Source organism: Oryza glaberrima, chromosome 1, assembly GCF_000147395.1.
Source record: "Oryza glaberrima chromosome 1, OglaRS2, whole genome shotgun sequence".
Classification (NCBI taxonomy): domain Eukaryota; kingdom Viridiplantae; phylum Streptophyta; class Magnoliopsida; order Poales; family Poaceae; genus Oryza; species Oryza glaberrima.
The window spans coordinates 28,577,501-28,604,452 of NC_068326.1; the positions used below are offsets into that span (position 1 = coordinate 28,577,501).

The window sequence follows — 26,952 nt, forward strand, 5'->3', positions numbered from 1 at the left end:
AGATTACACGGCCAGGCTGTCATGCTACTATGTAACTGGAGTTGGTTGAAAAACTTTATACATATCTAGTTCCCTTGTTATGTAATAATGCGATTGATTCTGCCATCATTATTGAATCAGTGACTTTCTAAATTAATTAGGGTATCATGTTATACATGTAATTGGCGTTGGTTGAACTATCCAGTTCTGTGATAGTGTGAATATGTAATGAGAATCGTCGAATAGTATTTTTTTTTCTTCTGTGAATAATTATGTGAGCTCCGATAACTAAATAGCACTTGTTGACTAACTGATGCGGGTAACTGATTAATTTCCTAGTGTTTTGTTGTTTATAGAACAATCCCACAACATGAACATCATATGGCCCTATTTAGGCCCTTTTTAGATCCTCCAAAATGGCAAAAGTTTTACTATTTTATAGCACTTTTTGTCATTTTGTATCTAAACACTAGTAGCAAAAGTTGGCAATTTGGCATTTGGCATTTGCTAGTCCATAGTAGCAAATTGTGCCAAACAGTGTTTTGGGATCACTCCCTCTCTCTTTCTCTCTCTCACTTTAGTGCTAGAATGGCAAAACTTTAACATGCATCTAAACACCAACTAGTACTTTTACAATACCAATATTTTTGCCACCAAAACTTTTGCCATTTGCTATTCCAAATGGATCTAAACATGCCCTAAACAGGCCCTTAGATCCTCCAAAATGGCAAAGTTTTGCCATTTTGAAGTACTTTTTGCCATTTTGATCTAAACACTAGTAGCAAAACTTAGCAATTTGGCATTTGGCATTTGCTAGTTCATAGTAGCAAATTGTGCCAAAAAGTGCTTTGGGACCACTCCTCTCTTTCTCTATCTCACTTTAGTGCTAGAATAGCAAAAGTTTAGGATGCATATAAACACCAAGTAGTACTTTTACAATACCAAAACTTTTGCTACCAAAACTTTTGTCATTTGCCATTTGCCATTCCAAATGGATCTAAACAAGAAGTGCTCGTCGCGTATTGCTGTGGAAGTTAAGAAGAATAAAGGGAAAAAGACTAATTCCCCTCATCGAATGAGGGGTTGGAGAGTGGGCCATAATGACTGTTGCTACTGGCATTATCGTGTGGATTCATATGAGGATGAAACTCACATGTCGGCAGCTATAAGCCTATAACGGCAATACCGTTACAATAGAGACTCTCAGCCTATGGAATGGTGGTTGTGGTAGTTGAGTGAGAAGAGCGTGACCTGTGGAACCCAATTTAGCAAGCATACGCAGGAAATATGGTGTGCCACATTTTACCAATAAATATTTGGCATCCTGTGACTTTCTTCCAAACATGCCCTACGTTGTTGGAACAACGGGGAGCAACTGTTCAGAAGCAATTGTTATCAGATCATCACTGATCAGCAGGTCAGGGCGAGCGAGGATATCTGACTGTCATGGCTGTCCGTTGTGTGCTGGAGTACAACTGTACAAGGCGCAAACGATGATCAGGTCCTGGCCTTCCTGGCTGTCCAAAGCCTCAAGCTGTCATCAGCTAGCTTCACTGCTCCAACTCCAAGCATCACATGCCCAGTCTCGCTACACCCACACGCACAGATTGGGGGACCAGTGAGGAGCCACACAGACACTTGTGCAACCCCTCACATGCCCAAAGCCCTCTTGCTTTCCTACCAACTGGTCAGTGCAATCCAGCAATGCACAGTGCATCACACGCTTGAATTGTTATTACAATCAGGTCAGCCGCTTAAACCACCGTGCACCGGGTGGGCAGCAGTGCAGTGCGGTGCACTACAAACTTGATGCAAGAATTGGCTCAAGAGGTTTGTATTGCATGGTATATTGGGTCAAGCTATCCATAGTGTTGTACATTCTGTGATCAATATAATGAACTCCTGAAGTGTGAAAGAATGGATTGTAGCCCATGGAAGCAAAGAACATGACTTTACAAAAGGGGAGGAAACAATGAAGGCAAAAAAAAAAAAAAAACTGTGGGGGGTTAATACTGCATCAAACCAGGGGGGGGGGGGGGGGGACCTTGAGCGTCTAGAGCGAGCGCCAGGAAGCAATGCTTGAATCAGACAGAAAGAGGAGTACCCCAAAGGCTATGGCAAATCTGAGTTGGCCAACCCCCCCATGGCTGTCGGACCTTCTCTGGATGCAAAATCCTGTACATTCAAACACATTTGTCGCGATTATTCAGGGGAAAGAACTTTGTGCGTCAGTGAGATATTAAAAAATGTTCTATGCATGAAGACATGACCCAAGCATGAAGATAAACAAAATGCATGACGACATGACCCAAGCATGAAGATAAACAAAGCACACAAAAGCAAATAGCAGTATAACATAGCTGACCTGCAGGCGGTGCATCAAGTACATCAAGAATAAGTGCACAAACACCTGGAACAGAGATATATGGATTCAATTATAGATCAACCTTCATATGCTAAAAAAGCAAGAATACAGGAAGTAAAATCTTTGCAGTTCTTACCAGATAGAATAGAAGGCTGACTCGAGCAACGGGGTGACGCCACAAAAATCTAGTTGCACGTACAGCTCCTGAATCTAGTAACTTCGCAGCCTTTTGTAACTGGAAAACAGAATATGCAAGGAAAGTAAGATAAAATTCAATATTCAGGGTGCAGCCCTTCAGATTTCCATTGGTCATGTATACCTGCTGATTTGCTGTTGCCATGTGTCGATGATGTAGAGGAAGAGGCCTGCAAATAGTACACTTAATTGTCTAAGACAACAGCACTTGAAAATATAAGGACCATTTTAAACATTATGTGAATCATCAGGTGTGATTGAGAACAGAAGGTTTGCTCCTGTTTCCCTGGATGTTCAGAACAAAAGAGAAATGGTGAACGTACTCCAGTGCCTTGATATCAGCATCTTCTTCCCATGCTGTTGCTGATCTGCGAGCAACTCTACTCCTTTCTGCTTCCATCTATCACATGGAGAACATAATGGAGTAAGATAAGAACATATAGATGAAATTGATTGCAGCAAGAACATTATGACAAGGAAAGAAATTTAGGAACCTGCACTTCATGAAACTGCTTTATTGATTTCTCCAGTTGAAACTCCAGTGCAGCCTTTTCACTTGCCATGGATTCTAGTTGTGTTTGCTTGTGGTACTGGAAGAATGGATCCATACATAAATAAACTTGGTCTTATTAATCTAGATGTCAAAGGTAAAAAAAGAACAATGATTTGAATCATAGCATACCAGCAAGTCAGTGAGCTCACGATATCTCTTCTCCAGTTCAACATGCTCCTAAAAATAAGACATGTTTACATAAATAAATGCGACCTGTGAGAACAATCTGGTAATAAGCTGAATTACTGCAGAAGTTATATCAACCAAGCTAGATGTTCGATTATCTAAACACAAACATGAAAAACCCATATAATTGTTAGATGTATTGTATAGCTAGCTGTGTATTTACTCCCTTCTTGAGGGTGCTTTCTGCATATTTGCATTGAGCTTTGTGTATACCTGTTTGGCCCAGTTGGCCCATTCAATCTAAGGTCCAATATTTGCAACATGGTATCAGAGCATATGGTTTAGGGTTCCAGATCCGCCGCTGGCCGCCGCCGTCGTCGTGAAGCTCTCTCTCTCCTCTCACGCAACTGGATCCCTCTTCTCTCTCGTGCGAGCGTCGCCACCTCTGCCCTGCGACCTCGCCTGTGGTCGCCGCCGCGCCGCCAGTGTCGCCGCCGCGCCTCTGCCTCTTGGGGTCGCTGCCGCGCCGCCTGGGGTCGCCGCCACGCCAACTGGAGTCACCGCCCCTCTTGCGGGCGTCGCCTTCCTCTGCTCGCGGGCGTTGCCTGCCCTGCTCGCGGGCACCGCCGTTCCTGCTAGCGGGCGGGCGGCCACGGGTGGGCGCTGCCTTTGCTGCCGCCGCCTGCTTCTCCCTCATCTTCCACCGTCTAAAGCTACTACCTCTACTGTGATGGCGCCGCCCTCAGGAAAACCGGGTGCCATTTCTCTTCCGAAGCCTCCGGTCATCTTCAACGGACTCAACTTCCGGGAGTATGCATTGCATATGCAGATACACATGTGCAGCCAGCGGTTGTGGGGCAACCTCATCGGCGATCGGCCTTGCCCGCCTTGTCCAACCTTGCCTGCTGAGCCTGCCATCCCGGCAGATGCTCATGAGAACACTAAGCGTGGTCTCCTTGATGATCTTGCTGCTGCTATGGAGGCGTATCAGACAGATCTCTCTCTATATGAGACTTGGTTAGAGCAGGAGGCCTATGCCAAGGCTATTTTGGTTGGGAGCATGGAGGTTGACATATCACTCGACATTGCGGGCCTTGCTAGCTCTGAGTTGATGTGGACCCGTCTTCGCCAGCAGTACGAGCCTCGCAACGATGCCATGTTTCTTGCCGTTGTGAATGAGGCACAATCTCTTCGTCAGCTTGATGCCACTGTGGATGAGTTCTTTCGCAAGATGTCTGCGGTGTGGCGTCAAATGGACCTACAGGGCGCTGATGTTTGTCGCACTTGTACCTGTTGTCAGCGCCAGAGGGTCCAGACTGAGACCACTCGCCTCTATGAGTTCTTGTCTCGTTTGAGGCCTGAGTTAGCCTGTTCGAGCTCAGCTGTTGGCACGACGCCCTCGACCTTCATTGTTGGAGACCTTGCCTGAGCTACGGGCTGAAGAGACTCGTTGTCGTGAGGCTGGTATAGGCATTGCACAGCAGTCCACCTCTGTCTTGGTTGCACAGGGCTTGCCTTCTCAGGTCCATGTCTCTGCCCAGCCTGTTGTGGTGCCATCACCTTTACCTGTTGCGGCTGGTGCTCCTAGTACTCCTTCAGGCATTGTTTGCGGGTACTGTAGCAAGACAGGGCACGCCGCCTCTATGTGCTACAAGAAGAAGAGAGATCAGAGTCGTCGCACCTCTCAGGGCTCTCGACAGGGCTCTTCTCAGTCAAGCTCTCAGCAGATCACATCGACCGAGCAAGAGCTTGTAAGGCTCCTTCGTCGTCTTATGACTACAGCCTCTACCTCCACCCATGGGTCTGCTGCTCAGGCTTCTAGTCTTCCACCACCACCTCCATCCTCTTCAGGTATATTGTCCTTGTGGTTTCTTGATTCTGGTGCTTCCTTCCATATGACACCCGATTCCACACATCTTTCTTCTATGAGTCCTCCTGATACCCCTCTCACAGTTCAGACAGCTAATGGCACCTCACTTCCTGTTGTTGGTCGTGGCACACTTTCTACTTCTTCCTTTCGAGTTCCTACTGTCTCTCATGTTCCTAAGTTAACCATGCAGCTTATGTCCGCTGGTCAGATCACTGATCATGGTTGTCGGATTATATTTGAGGCCGACTCTTGTTGTGTCCAGGATCGTCGCACAGGGCTCCTGGTGGGGACTGGTCCTAGGCACCATGACTCTCAGCGTCTTTGGGAGCTTGATTGGCTACATCTCCCTTCTGATGCTTCTACCAGCCAGTCAGTCGGTTCCACTGCTTCAGCGTTAGCTACTTCATCCACTACTACTTTTGCTCAGTGGCATCGTCGTTTAGGTCATCTATCCGGTGCTAGATTATCCACACTTATTGGTAGTGGGGTCTTAGGTCCTGTTTCTGGAGACACCGCTCTACATTGTACGGGTTGCAAGCTTGGCAAGCAGCTGCAACTCCCCTATTCTTCCAGTGCCTCAGAGTCTCAGCGTCCTTTTGATCTTATACACTCTGATGTATGGGGACAAGCTCCTTTTGTTTCGAAAGGTGGCCATTCCTATTATGTGATCTTTATTGATGACTATTCGAGATTTACTTGGATTTACCTCATGTCTTCTCGTAGTCAATTTCTTTCTATTTATCAGCAGTTTGCTACTATGGTTCGCACTCAGTACGATTCTTCCATACGGGTTTTTCGTGCTGACTCTGCTGGTGAGTACATTTCGGCAGCCCATCGCCGTTTTCTAGCTGAGCAGGGAACACTTCCCCAGTTTTCTTGCCCTGGTGCTCATGCTCAAAATGGCACTGCTGAGCGCAAGCATCGTCACATTCTTGAGACTGCTCGTGCCCTCATGATCTCCTCGCATCTTTCGCCTCATTTCTGGGCTGAGGCTGTCTCCACGGCTGTTTTTCTTATCAATCGACAGCCTTCTTCTGTTCTTCATGGTTGTACTCCCTATGAGCGCCTATTTGGTACACCTCCTAGGTACAGTCATCTTCGATGCTTTGGTTGTGTTTGTTATGTTCTTCTTTCTCCTCGTGAGCGTACCAAGCTGACTGCCCAGTCTGTTGAGTGTGTTTTCCTTGGGTATAGCACTGAGCATAAGGGTTATCGTTGCTATGACCCTGTTGCTCGTCGCATGAGGATATCTCGTGATGTCACATTTGATGAGTCTCGTCCTTACTATCCTCGCTCTTCCACTTGTGATCAGTCCTCCACTGTCAAGTCTATCTCCTTTTTGACTCTTCCGGATTGGTCCTTTCCTTCTCCACCACCAGTTCCGTCTCCATCACCACACCTCCCTTTGGTTTCTACGCCATCTCCATCACTGTCACCACCTCCTTCGCCGATGCCATCATCACCCATACTACCATCACCACCTCCTAGTACTCTTTTAGATGCTCCACATGAGCTATCACCTTTTCCGCTGCACTACTCTCGTCGTTCACGACCCCTTGTTGAGTTGTCCTCTCCCTCTATCCTTGGACCAGCTCCTGCTCCTGCTTCTCGGTATGATCTTCGTGATCGCCATGCTATTAGGCCTGCGCCTAAGTATGGCTTTACTGCTGCGGCTATTGTTGAGCCCACGACTTACCGAGAGGCTATTGCCCACCAGGAGTGGCAACAGGCGATGGCAGAGGAGATTGCTGCCTTAGAGCGTACCAAGACTTGGGATGTTGTTCCTGCACCTACTCACGTCACTCCTATCACTTGTAAGTGGGTCTACAAGATAAAGACTCGCTCTGATGGCTCTCTTGAGCGGTACAAAGCTCGTCTTGTAGCTCGTGGTTTTCAGCAAGAGCATGGTCGTGACTATGGTGAGACTTTTGCTCCAGTTGCTCACATGACCACCATTCGGACCCTGTTAGCTGTTGCCTCTATTCGTCAGTGGTCCATTTCTCAGCTCGATGTCAAGAATGCCTTTCTCAATGGTGAGCTGCATGAGGAGGTCTATATGCAGCCCCCTCCTGGGTATTCTGTCCCTGATGGCATGGTTCTTCGTCTGTGTCGTTCTCTTTATGGTCTCAAACAGGCCTCTCGTGCTTGGTTTGAGCGCTTCTCCTCAGTTGTCACTGATATTGGCTTCAAAGCCAGCGACCATGACCCTGCTCTCTTTGTTCACACTTCTTCTCGTGGTCGGACCCTTCTTCTTCTATATGTTGATGACATGATCATCACTGGTGATGACTCTCGGTTCATTAATCTTGTGAAGAAGCGTCTTAGTGACCAATTCTTGATGTCTGATTTGGGTCCTCTCAGGTACTTTCTTGGGATTGAGTTCTCTTCCACGTCTTCTGGTTTCTACCTCTCCCAAGAGAAGTATATTCAGGATCTCCTTGCTCGTTCGGGCCTCACTGATAAGCGTGTGGTTGACACTCCTATGGAGCTTGGTATACATCTATGGCCCAATGATGGTGAGCCTCTTCAAGATCCCACCCGCTATCGCCACCTTGTTGGGAGTCTTGTCTATCTTGGCGTCACTCGCCCTGACATCTCTCACTCAGTTCACATTCTGAGTCAGTTTGTTTCTGCCCCTATTCAGCTCCACTACACTCACCTTCTTCGTGTCCTACGATATCTTCGTGGCACTATCTCCCGTCGCCTTTTCTTCCCTTGCTCCAGTTCATTGCAGCTTCAGGCGTACTCTGATGCGACTTGGGCTAGTGACCACTCTGATCGTCGCTCTCTCTCTGCTTATTGTGTCTTTCTTGGTTCCTCTCTGATTGCATGGAAGACCAAAAAGCAGACTGCAGTTTCTCGTTCAAGTGCAGAAGCTGAGTTACGAGCTATGGCAGCCTTGACCGCTGAGATCACTTGGCTGCGTTGGCTCCTGGAGGATTTTGGAGTTTTTGTCTCTCCCCCGACTCCACTCTTGTCGGACAGTACTGGTGCAATCAGCATTGCTCGAGACCCAGTGAAGCATGAGCTAACCAAACTCGGCGTTGATGCCTCATACATGAGATCGCAGGTGCAAAATGAGGTTGTGGCTCTTCAGTATGTTCCTTCAGAGCTTCAGTTAGCAGATTTCTTCACGAAGGCGCAAACTCGAGCTCAGCATAGTTATTTTTTGTCCAAACTCAGTATGGTTGATCCACCATGAGTTTGAGGGGGGGTGTTAGATGTATTGTATAGCTAGCTGTGTATTTACTCCCTTCTTGAGGGTGCTTTCTGCATATTTGTATTGAGCTTTGTGTATACCTGTTTGGCCCAGTTGGCCCATTCAATCTAAGGTCCAATATTTGCAACAATAATTTGGCTAGTGTTAACAAAATAACATCAATGACCAGCGAGACAAGTTCACCTGTCTGGAATAATGCTCTGCATCTCGTTTCATTCCAGCCATTTCAACTCTCATCTTCTGTAACTCAGCCTACATTACAAACATAAATTAGTAAAATGAACAAGTTTCTTAAGGTAAAGCATTATATATTACTATGCCATGTATAATAAATATATTGTAATATAATATCCTCCAATGTACTTGGTCAGCATATTACCAGTTCTATTACCTTGACCTGGTTGCAACTTAACAAATTTAAGCTATGCATATCCAATGGAACATCATGAATTGATATAATTCTCTATTATTCTTTGGCATCTTATGAAATAATAGTACCTCCAAAGATGATATCTTGGTTTCTGCCTCTCTTTGGCTTTGGCGTGCACGCTCAACCTCCTCCTGCCATGCTTGCATCTGTTTTTCAAACCGCAGTGGTAAGAAAAGAACAAATACCCAGAATGTTATATTTCAGGATATAACTTGACTCAAAAAATGCAGTTAGCGATTTGCAGGGTAAGTAACAATTATATTTCCCTTGTGCAAAGAGCATTTCAAATTGAACTAGAGTACGCTAAAAGCACAGCTCAATATCAAGCTGTGGATAACATGAGGCGCTTTGATTCTAACCTGAATAACTTGATTAGCTTCTTCAGAAGGCTTTTTCTGAGCACGGCGATTACGAGCTTCCATCTCCTGTAGTTCTTGTTGCAGCGATGCACATTCAACCTATGACATATCCAGAGTACTGACAATGACTAGCACAAACAAACCAGTTCACATTTCACACGAAATATTAAAAATAACTTACCTCAAGCACAGCCACCTTGTGTTCCAATTCCATTGCTCTAGATGAGCTTTGATCAGCAGCTCTCTGGACGGCAACAAAACAGTAGAGATACTAAATTTGCTATCTTTTTATAAACACGATAAAAACTGCAACAGTTTATCCAGAGCAATGATAGTGCTGGAAGGTTAGAGATCAATGGAAATACAATTTTAGTAGAATATAAACAAATTAGCTTATTATAAAGTATAAGGCTGTGTGATTTGATGGAAATAGATCAAAATGATAGATGCTGAATGGCGCACATCATGGGAAACATATAAGTTGCCAAACTTTCTATCTGAAGTCCTGAATTACTGTTTCTTACAGTAACTGTTCTGATCCTCGCTTTAAGGATAAAACTCTTAAATAAAAATAAGTAAATAACGTCTCCATCTTTCAAATCACAGTTAAGGCCCTTTAGAATGTTGAATTAGTTCATGTTGGTAGTTGAAAAGTGCAAGTTGCTGTAAGGGCAACCTATACTGAAAAAAAATAATCAAATTTAGCTTATGGAGAACAAAACAAACAAACCAGTGAGGAGCTGAGTAGACAACACATGCTGATATGTTTTGGAATAACCATATTAATGCACTTCAAAGAGTACTCATTCTTCCTATTCCAGAATGTAATAAGCTACTCCCTCCGTTTCACAATATAAGTCATTCTAGCATTTCTCACATTGATGTTAATGAATCTAGACATATATATCTATCTAGATTCATTAATATCAGTATAAATGTGAGAAATGCTAAAATGACTTACATTGTGAAACGGAGGAAGTAGTAACTGTAGAAAAATAACAGAATCTGGCTAAGGTATATGGTCCTTTAGGCTGTGTTCTTTTGTTCAAGTTCTCAACTCATCTCCCTCGTTTTTTCGCATGCATGCTAAACGGTGTGTTTTTTGCAAAAAGTTTCTATATGCAAACTGCTAATACTTAATTAATTATGGCTAATAAAGTAATTAATTATTTGAGTTGCTCTGTTTTGCGTGCGCGGAGATTAGTTCCCAGACACAAGGAATGAACGCAGCCTTAATGTGTCAAGCATGGGAGATTAACTAGAACAAAACATCTGCTCAACACCATTACGCAATTTTCTGGTTAGTGTTGATTTTTTTTTCGGCCATATAACTTGACATCCTAGCAAAATAGATTTTGCTCATGCCTGGTAGTTATACCTTGTAAAATTACCTGGATTCTAGCAAGAGCATTTGATGCTTCAACAGCTCGATGCTCTAATTCGACTTCTCTCTCAACAGCTGCCTGCATTATAGTAGAGACTATTAAAACTAAACAGAAAAAACAATGAGTAAACAATGTAGCAAATAGAATATAATTTGACAAATTACCATCTTTGTAGCATTATGTGCAATACGCTCCTCCTCAGCCCTGCGCTCTACCGTAGCAAGTTCCTCTCGTAAAGCCTAAAGAGTAAACAACACATATGAAGGTAATATACCTGTATGAAAATGTGGGGACAGAATTTTCTACTCGAAGAAACCTTTGTTACTAACCTGGATGACCCTAGTTTCAGTAAGTTCACGGTTCCTCTTGAGACCATCCATATCTTCCTGGTTTCAACAGACAATGAGATTAATATGTACTGAGAGCATCAATTGTGTGACTGAGCTATAAAACACAACAAATGTTCAAGACCACTGGACAGCCATTTCGTTTAAGGTATGTTTCTAGAAAATAACATATTATTAAGTTAACTGCTGCAGAGAGAAACTGCAAGACTTAAAGTGATATCTAACAACATTTACATGCATATTCTTTTTTTTTAAAAAAAAACATGCATTTTAGACTTGATGGCTCGCCACTGCCCACACTGGAACAAAACCAGATGAACCTCATAACTCTCAGACCTAAAATACAGCTAGGGAGCAGATTTTCCATGATTTTGTTATGCTAAATTGCAATCATGACCTAGAAGAATCTAAGATATGCAAGAGTGGATGATATCAAAGCACCAAGAATCCACATCTTGAATTCTTGGAATGACTGTGAAATTTCCAGATTCATCTTATTCCAAATAATTGAGTATGCCAATCTTCAGACCTTATTCTCAAGAAATTTAAAAGGGTACTCTTTTTTTTTTTAGATAATGGGTAAATCAGGCCTTTGCTTCAGTAGAAGCTACAGCCAATGATTACAGTGTTTGCAGCAACCAAGTTGCCAACAATGTCAAAACAGAAGACAAGAACATATAAAAAAGAAAATCCTGGATGAAAGAAAGCTCATGTTACAAAGCAATAACAATTAGATCAAGACAGCCACAACACAAAACATGTACTTAACATAGCAAACATAAGAAAATGTAAGCACTGCATTAGTTTATTTTAAGCTATTAAAACGACAAAAGAACCAGGAAAGTGTGAAAAGTGTTGATGGAACCCATACTACAAAATGAACTATATTATGGATTTATGATAAATGATACTAGGACACAACATATAGTTTCCTTTTGGTCCTAGTAGTAGTAACATGGCTACTATGAAGAAATTTCTAAGAAGAGCAATAAAAGATGAAACCTGTAAAGCTGCAAGCTTTTCTTCTGAAGCTGCTGCCTTTTTCTTCCAAGAGTCCAGTGACTTAACTAGAGACTCAATCTCAGCGTTTTTTGCAGTCAAAGCATCAACCATGTTAGATTCAGCTCGTGAACCTTCTACTCTCGACATTGACAATTCTTGCTGTAGTTGCTTCATATGAGCTTCATATGAGCTACATTTCTCTCTCTGTTAAGTGTTTTACATTAATGCATAGAGAAAACAACTATAGAACATATCAGCGTCAAAAATTATAGAACATATGAGATTAATGTTAATAGAAAATGTAACGAAAAGAACGTTGGTAAGATGATTTGACCTCCTGAACAAGAAGTTCCTCCAGCTGTGCATTCTCAGATTTATACTCCTGGAGGCGGGATGAAAGTCCAGCGCAGACCTATTGGTAGTAACAAATAAATCTACAAGTCAGCATATGAACTAGCCACAACATAGATAACAGGCAGGGTCAAACTTATACTGATCTTACCCGAGCTAACCTAGCTTCTTTTGATTGGCCAGTTTTCACAACATTCTTTAACAAACCCCGAGCCTGTCAAGGACCAGCGAGACATGGTATAGTGCAGCTGTGCGGAAGAGAACACATAACATGCAGGATATCTTGGATTACTACAATTTTCCACAACCTACCTCCTCAAGTTGGTCTTGGTCTTTCACAGAACCAGAATCAAGCTTATGTTCCTGCTGATTTTCCGTACTCTCCGGTGAGTCAGACAAACCCTCTCGTTTGGAATCTTGGGATTTTCCAGAAACTTGTGTGTCTGGTACTTCCTTGATATTTTTCTCATGGATAACTTCCATAGCTGAGTCTTTCTCCTCCAAATTAACAGCTGAAACGATCTCAGCATCCTGGTTACTGATGCTTGGCTCACATCTTTCATCTGGAACGGAAGGAGCAGAGCTTTCAGCAGCACCCTCTGAATTTCCAGAATCTGCAGCACCATCCACAACAATGGCTGCATCCTCAGCACTTCTCTCTGTTGATTGGACTTCAACCTCAGTATCAACAACCTCTGCACCTATATCATTCTTACGATCAACGACGACCTTCTCTTCTTTCTCTGCTCCACCATCATCATCCAGTCCCTTAACATCACTTGAGGAGACATCAGGTTTACTGGCACTAGCATCGACGCTTGATGAATCAACAGGTGGCGAAGGCCTGATCTTCTCAATCTTAATCCGTTCCCGCGGTGGTTGCCTACTCTTCCTCTCTTTCTGAGCAGCCGTCCTGCTACCAGCATCCCCAGTTGCAAGCTTCAATGGACCCTGCGATGCAAATTAGCACAAAATGTAAACCATTGGTTCCCAAGCACATTTTGTATGCACAAGGAGGATACTCAGTCACGACCTTCTCCCTCAGCTTTCCCTTCTTCGCTTGACCTTCTTGACTGCTTGAACCTTCACCAAACAAAAATTAGAGATTAGTTCGCTCTCTAAGCAGCAAACCATGCACTGACTAAACCAAGGAGAAAACTACCTGAAGGCTGAGGGCTAGACTGTTCATCTGACAACTCGGTAGCCACAATCTTCGCCCTCCGGTCGACAACTTCAAGCAAGTCTGACACAAAAAAAACAGGTAAGTTGTACTGCTCCCCGTTACCAACATCCAATAGCGTATTCAAGCAAGCAACAAGACGGATACGGGTTCGGATTGGGTGCAAATGCACGCGGCGCGCCAAAACGATCGGACAAAGCACAGCGCCAAGGCTAGTTCGCTAGGTTTCGCGACTGGCATTATAGCTCCAGGAGCAATCGAGTAAACGGCTGGCACGAGAGTAGAGGGGGGACAAGCGCCAAGATCTCAGTCGCGGAGAAGCGGTGGATCTGGGCGGCGAATCGGGAGGAGGGGGGAAGGAGGAGGAGGAGGTGGGCGCACCTTCGGCGACCTTGAGCCAGGAGGCCATGGCGGGATCTGCCGGATCGCCGCCAGCCGGGAGGAGGGGTGTGGGCCGGCGCGAGTGACGAGGAGCTTGGATGGATGGATGAATTGGCTGGTGAGATCTCCGGCCGCGGCAAGGCTGTGGGGTTCTAATGGCGGTACTACTACGGGTTGGTGGTGGCGGGGGACGGATCCAACCGGTCGCTCGGTTTGGTCAGCGATGAGAAAACTAGTTCGTGTGTCACATTCAGAAGCCCGTCTAGCTCAGTCGGTAGAGCGCAAGGCTCTTAACCTTGTGGTCGTGGGTTCGAGCCCCACGGTGGGCGTGTGGCTCTTTTTGCGGGGAATTTTTCTTTCGCTCCTTTTTTTTCTCTACTTCCTCTGTTTTGATGAAACGGAGGGAGTATAATCCTTCTTTGAGCTCGTGTAACAAATATCGTTGCACTTTTTTGAGCAGTGATTATTTTCGAGCAATAATTCTTTTGCTTTCCTTTTCCTAATCCTTCAATGATACTTCTTGTTTTCTCTTTTTGGGATAATGCCCACCTCTCTTTTTGCGGGGAATTTTTCTTTCGCTCCTTTTTTTTCTACTTCCTCTGTTTTGATGAAACGGAGGGAGTATAATCTTTCTTTGAGCTCGTGTAACAAATATCGTTGCACTTTTTTGAGCAGTGATTATTTTTGAGCAATAATTCTTTTGCTTTCCTTTTTCTAATCCTTCAATGATACTTCTTGTTTTCTCTCTTTGGGATAATGCCCACCTGTATTTTCATTCATATAAACAAAAGGATGAGAACAGTTTTAAGTTACTGTAGGAAATAAACGTGCTTATTGGCGCGCCTGTTTTACAGCCCGTGCATTCGATTTCAGGTTATTAAAAAGCTATGGCTGTATTTTTAATTTTTTATAGATATATACTTTGGAAAAACAATTGTAAAATACGTGTAATGGAGTTTTTGTTGATTTTCGAAATGACATTATTTTAAGTACAGGGGTAGTACAAATTTTGCAAAATTTTATAAGAATTGAACTGAACTTAAGAAAAAAAAGGTATATTCAAATAAATTTTATTTTAACTTAGTTTAACATAACAAAGTCTTGACAGTCGTCTCCAACCGTTGAGTAGAGGCGTATAGGGGTGTCACTTGTTTAATTTACTCTGTTTTATATCAAGTTAAAACTAATGTGGGTATCTAAATTTGTATTGAGGGGTGTAAACATGGTTAAAATAGGTTAGGTATAGCTATAAATTTTTCTTAATCAGGTTCCTAGGCACCCCCCCTCCCCCCCCCCCCCCCCCGCCCCCAATACTCTAGCTCCGCCCTGGAGGCGCGGCCAAACTGCACACATGACAAAGTTCAGCACCGACCACACTGACGATAACATACCCGACCTCAACACCAAGCAATTTGGCGCTGAGATTGGGGACTTAGCCCCTCGCCCCCTCGCGGTGAAGGTGTACTAGAGCCGAAGGTCAGTACCAAACGCCCTGGCGTTGAGGTGGCGAAGCTCAGGCCGATCAAATTGGGACCCACGTGAATAAAAAAAGAAATAGAGATTGGCCACTTTATTTCTGGGAGCAATGATATCTGACATGCGGGTCCAATATACTTTTTCTACACTAGCACTGATGCCTGTCACTATGCTTAAATTCAACAGGGAGAATCTTGCAATGTGTAGAATCGGCCCTATCACCTTCTCTCTCTCCTATAGAACCCTCTCTAAATTCAACAATGCACATGCTCTAAGATTAATCAGGCGCCTTAACAGAGAAGGTGTTCTTGCTATCATACAGCGACATTGATTTGATAGTTTAACATATTTCCAGACGGTAGGTTGCAGGGTTCATTGCAAACTTTTCTATGTAGATGTCCCTTAAAACTGGCATTGCCCTTAGAGGGTCAGTAAGTACCAAGGCGTGATTAAGATGGTTGTTCCAATAGCTGCCCGGCCAGACCGTCATACCCTTGAAACAAATGGTTACAAGAACAATATACAGTGCCAATATAATCACCATGACAATTACCTGCAAAACAAACAACAGACAAAAAAAGGTTGGTAACTGGAAATAAGGCACATCACTGCAACAACAAAAATGCGAACAGACGGGAAAAGGTTCGAAGGGTGAAAAAACAGGACTAGGATGATGCAGGAGTTCAATAGCTAGTGGGGTGATAGTAGTGGAGAAAAACAAAAAGGGGGCATCAGGAAGGGTTTACAAAACCGTGTGGTTATCATGTATGGTAAAGTTTTTAAAATTAGATATACCTCGCGATAACCATACGATTTTCATGCTAACCACGTGCACTAGTAAAAAAACAATTTTAACATACGGGCCAAAAGTAATTTTCACGTGCGGACCTTCATCCCGTCTGTTTGAAAGGGTCTACGAGAATCGTTATTTTTCCATGCGGGTGACGCACCCACACGTGAAAATTGATTTCACGTGTGGGTGTGAATGTTGTCCCTATAGAAAAATAAAACCAGGAAAAAAATCGCAAAACGCCCGTTGCCGATCCGGGTGGGGGACGGCCGCCACCACCGAATCTAAGCGAGGGAGGGCCGTCGTTGCTGCCGTCGAGCTCCTCCCGCGTTCGCTGCCAAATCCGGGCGGAGGAGGGCCACCGTCGCCCCTCGCCGCCTTCGACGCGTGGGGTGCCCGCTGGCCGCCGTGCTCCTGCCCACCACCCATCGTGCTTCTGACTACCGCCGCGCGCCTGAGAGAGAGTAGTGTGTGTGAGAGAGAAGAGTATGAGGAAGAGAGGGATGAGAGGAGCTGAGGAGATAAGAATAGCTTGAAAAAAAATTAAAATGCTAAGAGGGACAAGAGGAGGTAACTTAAACTTTGGAGCGGACCTTAAGAAAATATATTTTTTCGTGCGGATGCTTAAGAGACCCGTTTAAAAAATAGCTATATTTTTGCATACTGCTTAGATTTTTCACATTTGTTAATCGGATTTGTTAATTTATTAGGTGGGAGGTTCTTTTACGAGTCGGCCCATCATATCCCTCCGTCTCCAGCGCACCCTTTTGTTATCTCGGGCCCCGGCCGTATTTGGCAGCATCTCTTAGGGCGAGTTTAATAAGAGAGTAAGCAGCCATCTATTATATGCTTACATGTCATTTCTATATCATTAAAGATAATATAAAATTTAACTGAGTCATTAAATTTTCTTTCAGGGCAAGTATAATAGTGAGCTATAAGCCTACTATAAACTTATGTGGAGGAGAGAGATAACAAAATATTAAGGATGTTGGCTCTCATGCAAGAGCTAGCTTAACACAAACTCCCAGGTAAATACATTAAATGCATATGTGAGAGATAGAGAGAGGAGAAGAAAGTTGTAGCCAACCTTATAGCTAATCCATTATATATGTTAGCTTTAAGATGGACTAATAGTAGGAAGTGAGCTCTACTCTCAATGTGGACAAACCTTGGTTCTCTCTCCTAGGCTATCGACCAATCACAGATGCTCTTTCTATGTGGGCCAACCTTAATTATCTCTCACCTATTCTTTTCACCTATCACAGTATCCATCGTATGCATGCCGTGTCTAGGCGCCCGTCCACAAGCGTCATTAATTTAGTTGACGGCTGCTCTCTCTCTCTCTCCACTCCCTTTTTCTTCCAGCAATGCAAAAAGAGCTTATGTCAGCGGCTAATAGTAGGTACATTTTCCACTATTGCACTAGCCCTTAGAGCATCACCAACAGATTAGCAATAATCTATTCCCAAAATTTGAATTTTGGGTTTCCTAAACTGAAAATAGGAAGTAAAAAAACTCATTCCTCAAAGAGATAGCCTAAATTCAATCCCAATAATTAAAAGTGGACTATTCTGTTAAACTACCAACAGAAATTTCCTTTTTTTCCTTCCATGCACACAAAAAGATATCACCATGACCCGCATGCTCCCTACAGAAAAATTCGGCGCTCGCGCGGGAAGGAGAGAAGCGCGGAGAAGGAGAGAGAACGCGCAGACAAGAGATTGTGAGTCGCTCTCTCACCCTCAAATCCATAGAACGAAATATATGGAGATGGAAACTCCAAAACTAGTGCAAGGCTTTTGGGAATCTGTTGGATCTGATTTTTTTTTTTACTAAAAACCCTTAAAATCAGTTTTGGGAATGAAATAGGACGACGGTTGGTGATACTCTTTCGTGGCCGTTGAATGGTGGCCGTTGAATGGTTGAAGGGCTACGTGATACCGTTCAAGATAGCAGTTTCGAACCAGACATACCAATATAATCAGCGAAATTTCTTTAACCTGATTGAATACGTCATGTACAAAGTTACACATATTCTGTTAGTGGAATACTGTATTTAGATGCAACATCAGTCAACAGTAACCTATACAATTGAGTACAACAATATTGGTGTAATGGCGATCGAACCGTCAAACGTATGGCATCGTGCAGCTCTCGACCCTGCCGATCTGCTTGGAGGCGCCACCGGCGGCGCAGGCATCCGCTCGCGCGGAGCGATGCCGGCTGAGGCAGTTGGTCCTTGCGATGTCGCGCATGGAGCGCGCGAGCGACAGCGTGGGGTTGAGCCGCACGGTGCGGTTGAACCTGTCGCAGAGCGACGCGTGCGACTCGACGGCCTCGCCCACCGTCAGCGCCGGCTCGCGCCGCCGCCGCTCGCTCACGGCCTCCGCGCACAGCCCGCAGACCAGCCTCCCCTCGAAGCGCGCCCGGACGCGGCGGACGTATCCCGGGGTGCAATCCTCCGCCATGCCGCAGCACTCGCACCGCACGCTCCGCGCCTCCTCCTGCTGCTGCTGCTCATCCACCTCCCGTAGATCACAAACGATGCACGGCACGATCGGTATCCATGCCAATGGATCGGAAAAGCAGTGGGATAATTAGAATGGCATGGTTACCACTTACCGTATGGGCCTCGAGTTCGACTTCCTCGTCAACTAAACGCGCCGTATACCCCATCATCGTCTGATCGGTCGTCGAATCTTCCGGGCTCTGCCAACTAATCACTAGTCCGTTCCACTATGAGTCTGATGCACTTTACGGCTTTGCCTGTGTTGCCAGGAACATGTGTGCGCGCCTCGGCTATTTATAGACCCGGTTTTCAGGTGTTACCGTCAGGGCCTTGCGTGTCGAGTGCAGGAGCCCCTGGCCGATGCCCATCCTAGGACGTCGAGATCGCGCCCCGTGATTGGCAGGTGAATTCAGTTTTGTTGCGGCAGAGAGCCTCTTGGTTCTGCTATTCTATCAGCCACCCGGTACGTGTTACATGTGAAGATCGTGCAGCCCGTGACAGCATGCTGCCGGAAACAGAAACAGGGGACGACCGGCCGGCAGTTTTATCTGCCGTAGATTAATTCTGCGGGCGCACCGCGTGGATGCAATCCATCGTATAATCCAGCCAGCTTAATCATCGGTCATGTCACTTAACTCACTTCACGTTTCACTTGTTCCGGAGCAAAGGCTAAAATAGGACAGCTACAGCTAGGACCTGCATGGCGCTGTAGGGAACGATGAGAGTGAGATGACTCGGACAGAGGCACCTGATGACTGGGCGGGTGAAGTGGCATCACTTGAATAGATGCAAAATTTGCACTGAAAGTCTGAAAGAAACAGATCGATGGATCTTTCATGGTTACCGTGCGCCAAATTTCTGAGTGAGCACTCTCTTGCTGAAGTAGTACTAGTAGTAAAGCAGAGTAAGATTCATAACGAACTATCGCGAGTGCAGATGATCAAGTGCTTCATCATGTTCTTAAAAGAGAAAAAATCTATGTCAAGAAAGCCTTATCATTTGCATGACCCACATAAGAAAAAGCACCGTCACACATAGAAACAACTTGACAAAATCACGAGATTAACTTGAACCAGGCCACAACAGTAAAAGTTCCGTGCCATGATAGCGAAGCAAATACCTGGGTTTCTCCTGATTTCAGTGGCGAAACTACTGCGCCACTGTAGAGGGCCATCAAACGTAACGAGCAGGATTATATGCCACTATTGAGGCTGCGGCATCGATCGGTCGCCGTCGCAGCTTGCTGCTTTACACGTGACCTCGGTTTCAGTAGACATGACTACGCTGCACAGTGCACTCGTTGGCTGTTCCCGTCAAGGCCGGTCGCGCAAGTGCACCTGATGCGTGCGGCGTGCGGACTTTCTGTGCAGATCATATAGTGGAGCGTGGATCACCGCCTCACCGATGCTGCTGCGGCTGCGTGCATACGTCCGCGAATCGCGACCAGCGCGGGTCACGCTTCCTTGCCGTGATCTGGCTGTTCCCGGCCCAGAGCCGTTCGCAGCCTTGCATTCGCACAGCTCGTGGGGCTTGAATGTAGTAGCATTAAGACAAAACAAAGTCAGGAACTATCTTTGAGATTTTCTTCTTAACTAGAAAGGTAGCCCGCGCACATGCGCGTGCACCTTCTTTAATATAATTACGAATGTTCATGTATGGGTGACTTTATATTAAAATATTCTTTTACCATATCCAAATTATAATTGAACTTATTTAATGTGCTAGAAACATTGGTTATGGTTTTCTTCTAATTACCCTTGCAGCATATAAATTCTAAAGTAAAATTACTTGAAACTGTATAGTTTTCAATTTATAAGAAAATATTATGTCGAAACAATAGATGTAGTTTCTATGAGAAAATTTTGAGTATTTCGACTCCCCACGGGGATATCTTATCCCTGCCAAAAAGTCCAATTTTTCTGTTAGATTCTATTTGAAATTTTAGATATGGTCATTCTATTAGTCTTAATAAAATATTTGAATATTTATATTTAGAATGGGTTTTAAACCCAACGATTATTTTTAAAAAACTACATAAATTCTGAATTCTTTTTTCTAGCCATTTTTAAAAATTTTGGAGAATTCCACTCTATGAAGCATCTTTGAAATGATTTGATCTCTTCAATTTGGGTTAAAAATATATGTGGGTTGAGCCTACAACCTAACATGGGTAAAAGTCATATGTTCTAAATTATCTCTCTTCAAATGAGTAAGAAATATTAAAATAGAGGTCATATAATTCAAATTCCGCTGTTAACAATAATAAATACACATTGCTAGACTATTCTACGCTAAAAGTTAAGAATTTACGATGTAGCATAGCAAGTTTTACCAAAAAGAAATAAATGAACATGGTCTTTAATTTCCATTTGGAATTGACTCACTCTATTGGTAAGGACACATTATGGTTGTTTCACTGCTAAGATTCCTTGGTGCAACCCACATGCTTGGTACGAATATTATGATGTTCAACTAAGCACATTTTTATTTTTAAAATGTTGTCTATAACAAATTAACGCTAGATGGGGTACGCATTATGACATAAAAATTGATATCATTCAAAGATTTTTCTCTAATTTATTAGTGACTTCATAAATCATATATATAATGTGGTCTCCTAAAATGATCATTTATTGATAAAAGCATCCAAATGAAATTGTATTGGTAAATAGTCCCATATACATGTTGAGAGAAATTAATTAAATTGATAGAAAGTTGTTAGTTGTCTAATGGGATATAAGTAATGGGTCTACCGGCTTTATTAAAAATTAAGATGGGATATTTTGATTTTTAGTAATGAATTTTAATATTTTTTTTATTTAGTGGAGGCCTCAGAATGGATGTGGGTCCGGAATATATATTTTTTTGTTAGCATTTAAATATAGTCAATATAGATATTGAAGTATTGATTTCACTAAAAAAATATAATAGTTTAAACATATCATAAGTTGTATGACTTAAAATGTTATTATTATTTTATTTATATTGTTCCTATAAGTGCTAGCAAGAGGAGAAAGAGAAGAAAAGGGGCAGTGGGACAGCTGGCTAGACCTGATATGTGGAGGTCCATTTGTGGTTTTTCCCATAAAGATAATTTTAATTTCAATTATCTTTTCTCTTGTCATAAATAGAAAAATAAGAGAAATCGAATGACGCACACCGCATGGGGACAGGGAGGGTGGAATGCTTTTTTCTTTTAAAAAATTATTTTATTTAATGATCTAAAATAATGTGTTGGATGTTTAAGTCGAAACCAACAATCGGATGTTTTGTTTTTTCTTATAATTTTGTATGATTTTTTTAACTTAAGAAAGACCCGTAGTGGCTTAGAAATATTTATAGGATGTTTAATATACTTTAAGTCTTTAACATTGTAGGGGCGTGGAGGGAGGAAAGGAGGTTTGGTAGTTTTTCTTAAAATATAAGTCTAATAACAACCTATATGATATGTTCGTCGATTTAAGGTGAAATCAATGATTAGATGGTTTGTTCTTAAACTTTTATGGTTTTTTCTAATTTAGAAGTGTCACGGAGTGGTTTAGAAACATTTATGAGCACGGAGGGAGGTTTGGGATGCTTTTCTTAAGAAAAAGATATATCTAATAACCTAAAATAAAGTAAATCGATGGTCGAATGTTTTATTTCTTTTTAGATTTTCTCTAATTTAAGAGTGCTATATGGATGGTTAGAAATTTATATATGATGTTTAATGGACTATTTATTAGGAGAGGATAGAGGAAGAGCTAGCTATATCTAGTAGATTGATGGGCTTTTTAGGCCCATAATTTTTTTTATTTCAATTTTTATGGGGATGAAAAAAAAGAAAAAAAAAGGAAACGGGGGTCAGTACGTAAGCCGCGGAGGGATCATACGTACATTGGTACGTTGGACATACGGAGATTATGTTTTCATGCAAAGATAAATCTACCGATCAAAATTAGTGGGTCCACCAATTTAAATGAAAATTGATGGTCAGATTTTTTTTCTATTTTATTAGAGTGGCATGTGGCGGCTGGAGAGCGATTATAGGATGCCACATGGCAGCTTAAGAGTGTTTGTAGGAAGTTTAATGGACTTTTAGTATATAATAGATAATGAAATTTATTTCGATGACCTTTCCTTAAAAAAATGTTATAGGCAAATATTTTAGAGGTTGCATGTCAAATGACTGCCAATTACAAAACAGTTTTGCTATAAATCTATTGCAAATTTCTTTTTGTTAGAAATTTGTAGATCTCCTTATTGTAGGATTGTGTTGAGTTCATGCTACAACTTTCTCCAAACGGTTTCGCTATAAACCTGCCGCAAGATTATTTATTAGAAACATATCGATTTCTTATCATAGGATTGTGTTGAGATTCGTGCTACGAAATTTTCGATTTCTTGATTGTAGGATTGCATTGAGATCGAGCTACAATAATACTGTACATATTACTTCACCAACTGAGCAAGCCAACAACGTTGGTTACAGGCTTACATAGCCAAAATACTGCATTCTAGTTACTAGTTACGGTTGTAACCTTAGTGCAATTTACGCTATAGTTATGGTCGTAACTACAAGATAATAATAAAAAAACTAAATATGGTCCGTTATGATTTTTTTTTTTGCAGCCCATGTGAGCACTATTGGGTTGGTCCGGTCAAATTGAGGCCCAAAAGTAGTAGTAGTTGCTCATATACATTGGATCCTTGTTCAAAGGTTGAAACTTAAAAAAGCTGTGTGATATATATAGACTCCAAAATCTTAATAAACAGCTAGGTAGTATCTTCTTACAAAATCATACTAGTTTGATTAGGAAAAAAACTACCTAGAATACTATTATAGATCTTCTTACAAAATCATACTAGTTTGATTAGGGAAAAAAAACTACCTAGAATACTATTATAGATATAGCATGTATTAATAAGAACATTTTTATCATTCTTGAGGAGGTACTACCAAATACCATTCACATATGGCCGTCAATCTGTTAGGAGTGTGATTGGAAATCGAAGTATCATCCATTCGTCCGTTGCATCGAGGTCACAACGCTCCTTTCTCGGTTGATTCCATTCGTCGTAGGCGTCACCATTTGTTGTCTTGTCTCCTCCCTCCTCTCATTGTGGTGGAGACAGATATGAGGTCACCATGCCGCCGCTCTTCCTTGCAGTTCGGTTCGTTTCTCCGGCCTGTAGTCCAATTGCTCAACCAAGCGAAGTTGCCATGCTTTTATACTTTTTTGCATACTCTACTTCCAATCATGCATGGATATATGTAGGGTGAGGCGGTGCACTAGAGTGCTATCCTGTGCAGGTGGGTTATAGGGTTAGAGAAGAGACACAGACAGTGGCACTATGGAACTCGCCTAACGCTCGAGATTATGGCTTTGGGATTGATAGATGATGAGATTAGGAAGAGTGGAAAGAGAATAAAAAATAGTTGGATAAGGATGTGCGTGGTGCAAGAGATGAAAGGATTTCCCACCTATGGCATTGGCCTAGGCCTGGCCCTGGGTAGCTTGGTAGATCAGCTGACGAAGAAGAGGAAACGAGGAAGATGGATCCGACAAGTGGGCCCTGTCTGTCATGGGAAGTAAACAAAAAGTAGACCTGTCTGTCATAGACAGCTGCAAAAAATATCTAATGGATGCCAGGATGCATCCCTTTCTCCTCTTCGACAGCTGCCACAACCCCGGCCGCCATTGGAAGTGTCTAGGTAGGTCCTGAATCCGCGGTTGCTACTGCATGATGGCCTTGGTGGTGGGGGTGAAGGGGAGGCAGCGCGCCCGAGTGAGAGAGCAAAGGGGAGACAACGTCGTTGGGAGTAGGGAGGAGGCGGTGGCAGCGAGAGCGGATCGAAGAGGATGAACGAGGAGCGACATTGCCAAGAATAGACTGGAAAAGAGGGAGGAAGCAATGGCGCCATCAGGAGGGAACTAGGAAGGGCGCCATCAGAAGGGAACTAGGAAGGGCGCCATCATGACCCGAACGCAGTCGCCGCCTGTTCCCACAGTCTTCGAGGAGGTCGGGAAGTATTAGGAATGGATTCCGGCACCCATCAGCCCACCTCCTCCGAGTTCGCCGCCGTCCATAAGGCCGTGGCATCCGACGCGTTGAGCTTATCATCGTGGCCTCCTCCTCGTCGTGCTTGTTTCCAATTCGTCTACAGGCTCGAGGAGGCCTTCCACCGCTGCCCTCGCCCGAATCTATTGCCCCGACGGCGACAGCTAGCCGGCTGTCAGATCTCATTGTGGGGTGGTTGTTGCACGCAACCGGAGCTGCTATCGATCGGTCAAGAGACTAAAGAAGAAAGTAGTCTTTTCCCCCTTGAACAAAAAAAGAGAGTGGTACAGGTGGGAAGGGATGCTTACTGGTACCGACTTTCCTTAGCTCATCCGATTTTCAGAGATTAATGGATCATGTTTGGTATCTTTTAATACCTAGTACGTCCTCAAAGACTAAACATCATTCTATGGTTAACGAGAATCTACAAAATTATTGTTATCTGACATACCGATCGATCGAGATGTTGACAAACTAATTATTACATTGGTGACACGCACTTGAGCTATCAAGATGTCTTTTGTCGATATATATCACGATTTCACGATCCGCCAGACCGCCAGTAACCTTACAATATTAATTAGAGATACTTTTGAGTTAACCTGAAAGCGGTTCAATGGTCTAATCCCGATATATATATAGGCTATCACAATTCACAACTTAAGTTCACGTCGATCAGTAGACTGTACTTCGTGTTAATTAGACTGTTAGTAGCATCATTCATCAGAGAACATCTGGCGCGATACTGGCTGTCGTCGGTCTGTCACGCACGTATCGCTTACGTGGCAACCTGCGACGCGATCAAACGTACGGCAGCGCGCAACTTCGTGTCCTGCCGATCCTGGCGCCGGCGCCGCCGCCGGGAGCTGCAGACGGCGAGGCGGAGTCACCGCTCCGGCCGCGGCAGCTGATCCTGACGATGTCGCGCATGCCGCGCACGAGGCAGAGCGCCGGGTTGACGCGCACGGTGGCGTTGAACTCGGCGCACAGCGCCGCGTGGGACGCCACGGCCTCGCGCACCGCCAGCGCCGGGTCGCGCCTCCGCAGCTCGCTCACCGCCTCCGCGCATATGCCGCACACCCACCTGCCGTCGAACCGCTCCCGCACGCGGCCGATGTACGTCGGGGTGCAGTCCTCCGCCACCCCGCAGCACTCGCACCGCACGCTCCGTGCCTCATCCTGCTGCTGCTGTTGTTCCGCCGCTGCGCCGGCGGCCGCGCCTGGATCAGCTGGCAGTAGCGCGTCGTCCGAGAGTATCGGCCCGTCGCCTTCATAGCGCTGACGAATCACGCGCGCATCCTGACAATCCATAGACGAAGAAATGACGACGTGAGTGAGTTTCAAAGATTAGACGAAGAAATGACGACGTGAGTGAGTTTCAAAGATTAGACGAAGAAATGACGACGTACGTGAGTGAGTTTCAAAGAATGAGTTGCAAGACTAGTAGATTGTTGGCCCATTCGTTAGTACATGCCATTTCAGGCGTGCGTGAGTTTCAAAGATTAGTCGATAATTAAACAGTTAATTCCATTTCAGGCGTACGTGTGTGGTCTGCACTGTGCTGTGCACGATTGCACGTAGCGTGTATATTGGAGGACTCAGGAGGGGAGATTACCGTGGGGGCCTTGAGACCAGCGGATTCCTCTTCGCTAGCTGAACTCATGAACGCCATGGACTAAAATGAAGTTTAGGTAATGATACCGTGATACCCTGAACTAAAATGAAGTTTTTGTTGCTTATCCGGCGCGGGCGGACGCGTATATATAGGCAGAATGAGGAAGCGGGCAAGCCTACCAGATACCGTCCCTAGAACCGGCCGGCAGGGCTGGGTTGCTGCAAGGGGGATGAACCGATGTAATGATGCACACAGGTGCAATGCAACTTGTGTTCGGATCACGCCCCTGCCCGAGACAAAAGGCGGCCAAGTGTACAGACTACAGACTACAAAGCATCTCCTCAGTTTCTGAGACTGCAGAGTGCGCACTGTTGACTGAGGTTATTAATAAAACGTCGAACGAGATGCAATGCACCGATCAGTAGTCCGAGGTTTTCACCGCGGTCCATTTGCGTTGTCAGTTGCGCGCACAGGCACATCCGACCAGCGTCGTGATACATCCCTCCGCTCGGTCGCCAGTTGCGAGCGGACTCACGGGATGCGTATCGGCAGATTGCATGGTCTTATCATCATTACAGTGTTCGTGGTTGAGGATGCCTACTTGGCAGGTCACGTCTGCAGCATATTGCTCTCGAGTGGTGCAGAAAAAATAAATATATTGCTAACTAGTTCAAATTAATATTGGCACTGATATCATTTTCTTAAGTGTATTATTATCTTGAGGGAATCATGACACTATGACAGTGAGAGCATGAAAACTGTGAGCAAGAACAG

At 44.0% G+C, this 26,952-nt stretch overlaps 3 protein-coding genes and 1 non-coding gene across 4 annotated transcripts; 1 reads left to right on the forward strand and 3 right to left on the reverse strand.

The window, feature by feature from the left end:
- Nucleotides 1–1,338: 1,338 nt before the first annotated feature.
- Nucleotides 1,339–13,920, reverse strand: LOC127770809 (golgin-84). Its single transcript, XM_052296604.1, has 21 exons — nt 13,744–13,920; nt 13,345–13,425; nt 13,216–13,265; nt 12,495–13,133; nt 12,334–12,396; nt 12,166–12,243; nt 11,832–12,035; nt 10,812–10,868; nt 10,647–10,721; nt 10,489–10,560; nt 9,279–9,341; nt 9,098–9,196; nt 8,807–8,884; nt 8,492–8,560; nt 3,222–3,269; nt 3,034–3,129; nt 2,863–2,939; nt 2,664–2,709; nt 2,481–2,579; nt 2,345–2,389; nt 1,339–2,154 (listed from the first exon to the last, which is right to left on the reverse strand). The coding sequence occupies exons 1-21, from the start codon at nt 13,769–13,771 to the stop codon at nt 2,092–2,094; spliced, it is 2,130 nt and encodes a 709-aa protein (XP_052152564.1). The 5' UTR covers nt 13,772–13,920; the 3' UTR covers nt 1,339–2,091.
- A 79-nt stretch (nt 13,921–13,999) lies between these two features.
- TRNAK-CUU (transfer RNA lysine (anticodon CUU)) lies at nt 14,000–14,072 on the forward strand. The gene has a single exon. It is a non-coding gene; the product is annotated as a tRNA-Lys (tRNA).
- Nucleotides 14,073–17,989: 3,917 nt separating this feature from the next.
- Nucleotides 17,990–18,760, reverse strand: LOC127760489 (uncharacterized). Its single transcript, XM_052284757.1, has 2 exons — nt 18,635–18,760; nt 17,990–18,525 (listed from the first exon to the last, which is right to left on the reverse strand). The coding sequence occupies exons 1-2, from the start codon at nt 18,689–18,691 to the stop codon at nt 18,142–18,144; spliced, it is 441 nt and encodes a 146-aa protein (XP_052140717.1). The 5' UTR covers nt 18,692–18,760; the 3' UTR covers nt 17,990–18,141.
- A 6,329-nt stretch (nt 18,761–25,089) lies between these two features.
- On the reverse strand, nt 25,090–26,273 carry LOC127760493 (uncharacterized). The gene is made up of 2 exons (XM_052284760.1): nt 26,179–26,273; nt 25,090–25,862 (listed from the first exon to the last, which is right to left on the reverse strand). Exons 1-2 carry the CDS (start codon nt 26,233–26,235, stop codon nt 25,365–25,367), a joined length of 555 nt encoding a protein of 184 aa, XP_052140720.1. The 5' UTR covers nt 26,236–26,273; the 3' UTR covers nt 25,090–25,364.
- Between the last annotated feature and the right edge of the window lie 679 nt (nt 26,274–26,952).

Coding starts and splice junctions, on each gene's coding strand:
- LOC127770809 (XM_052296604.1), bottom strand. CDS start 13,771: ATGGCCTCCTGGCTCAAGGTCGCCGAAG. Junction 13,134..13,215: donor AGGGAAAGCTGAGGGAGAAG/GTCGTGACTGAG, acceptor TTTGCATCGCAG/GGTCCATTGAAGCTTGCAAC. Junction 3,130..3,221: donor GTGAGCTCACTGACTTGCTG/GTATGCTATGAT, acceptor CCATTCTTCCAG/TACCACAAGCAAACACAACT.
- LOC127760489 (XM_052284757.1), bottom strand. CDS start 18,691: ATGATGGGGTATACGGCGCGTTTAGTTGACGAGGAAGTCGAACTCGAG. Junction 18,526..18,634: donor TCGAACTCGAGGCCCATACG/GTAAGTGGTAAC, acceptor GTGGATGAGCAG/CAGCAGCAGGAGGAGGCGCG.
- LOC127760493 (XM_052284760.1), bottom strand. CDS start 26,235: ATGGCGTTCATGAGTTCAGCTAGCGAAGAGGAATCCGCTGGTCTCAAG. Junction 25,863..26,178: donor CTGGTCTCAAGGCCCCCACG/GTAATCTCCCCT, acceptor ATGGATTGTCAG/GATGCGCGCGTGATTCGTCA.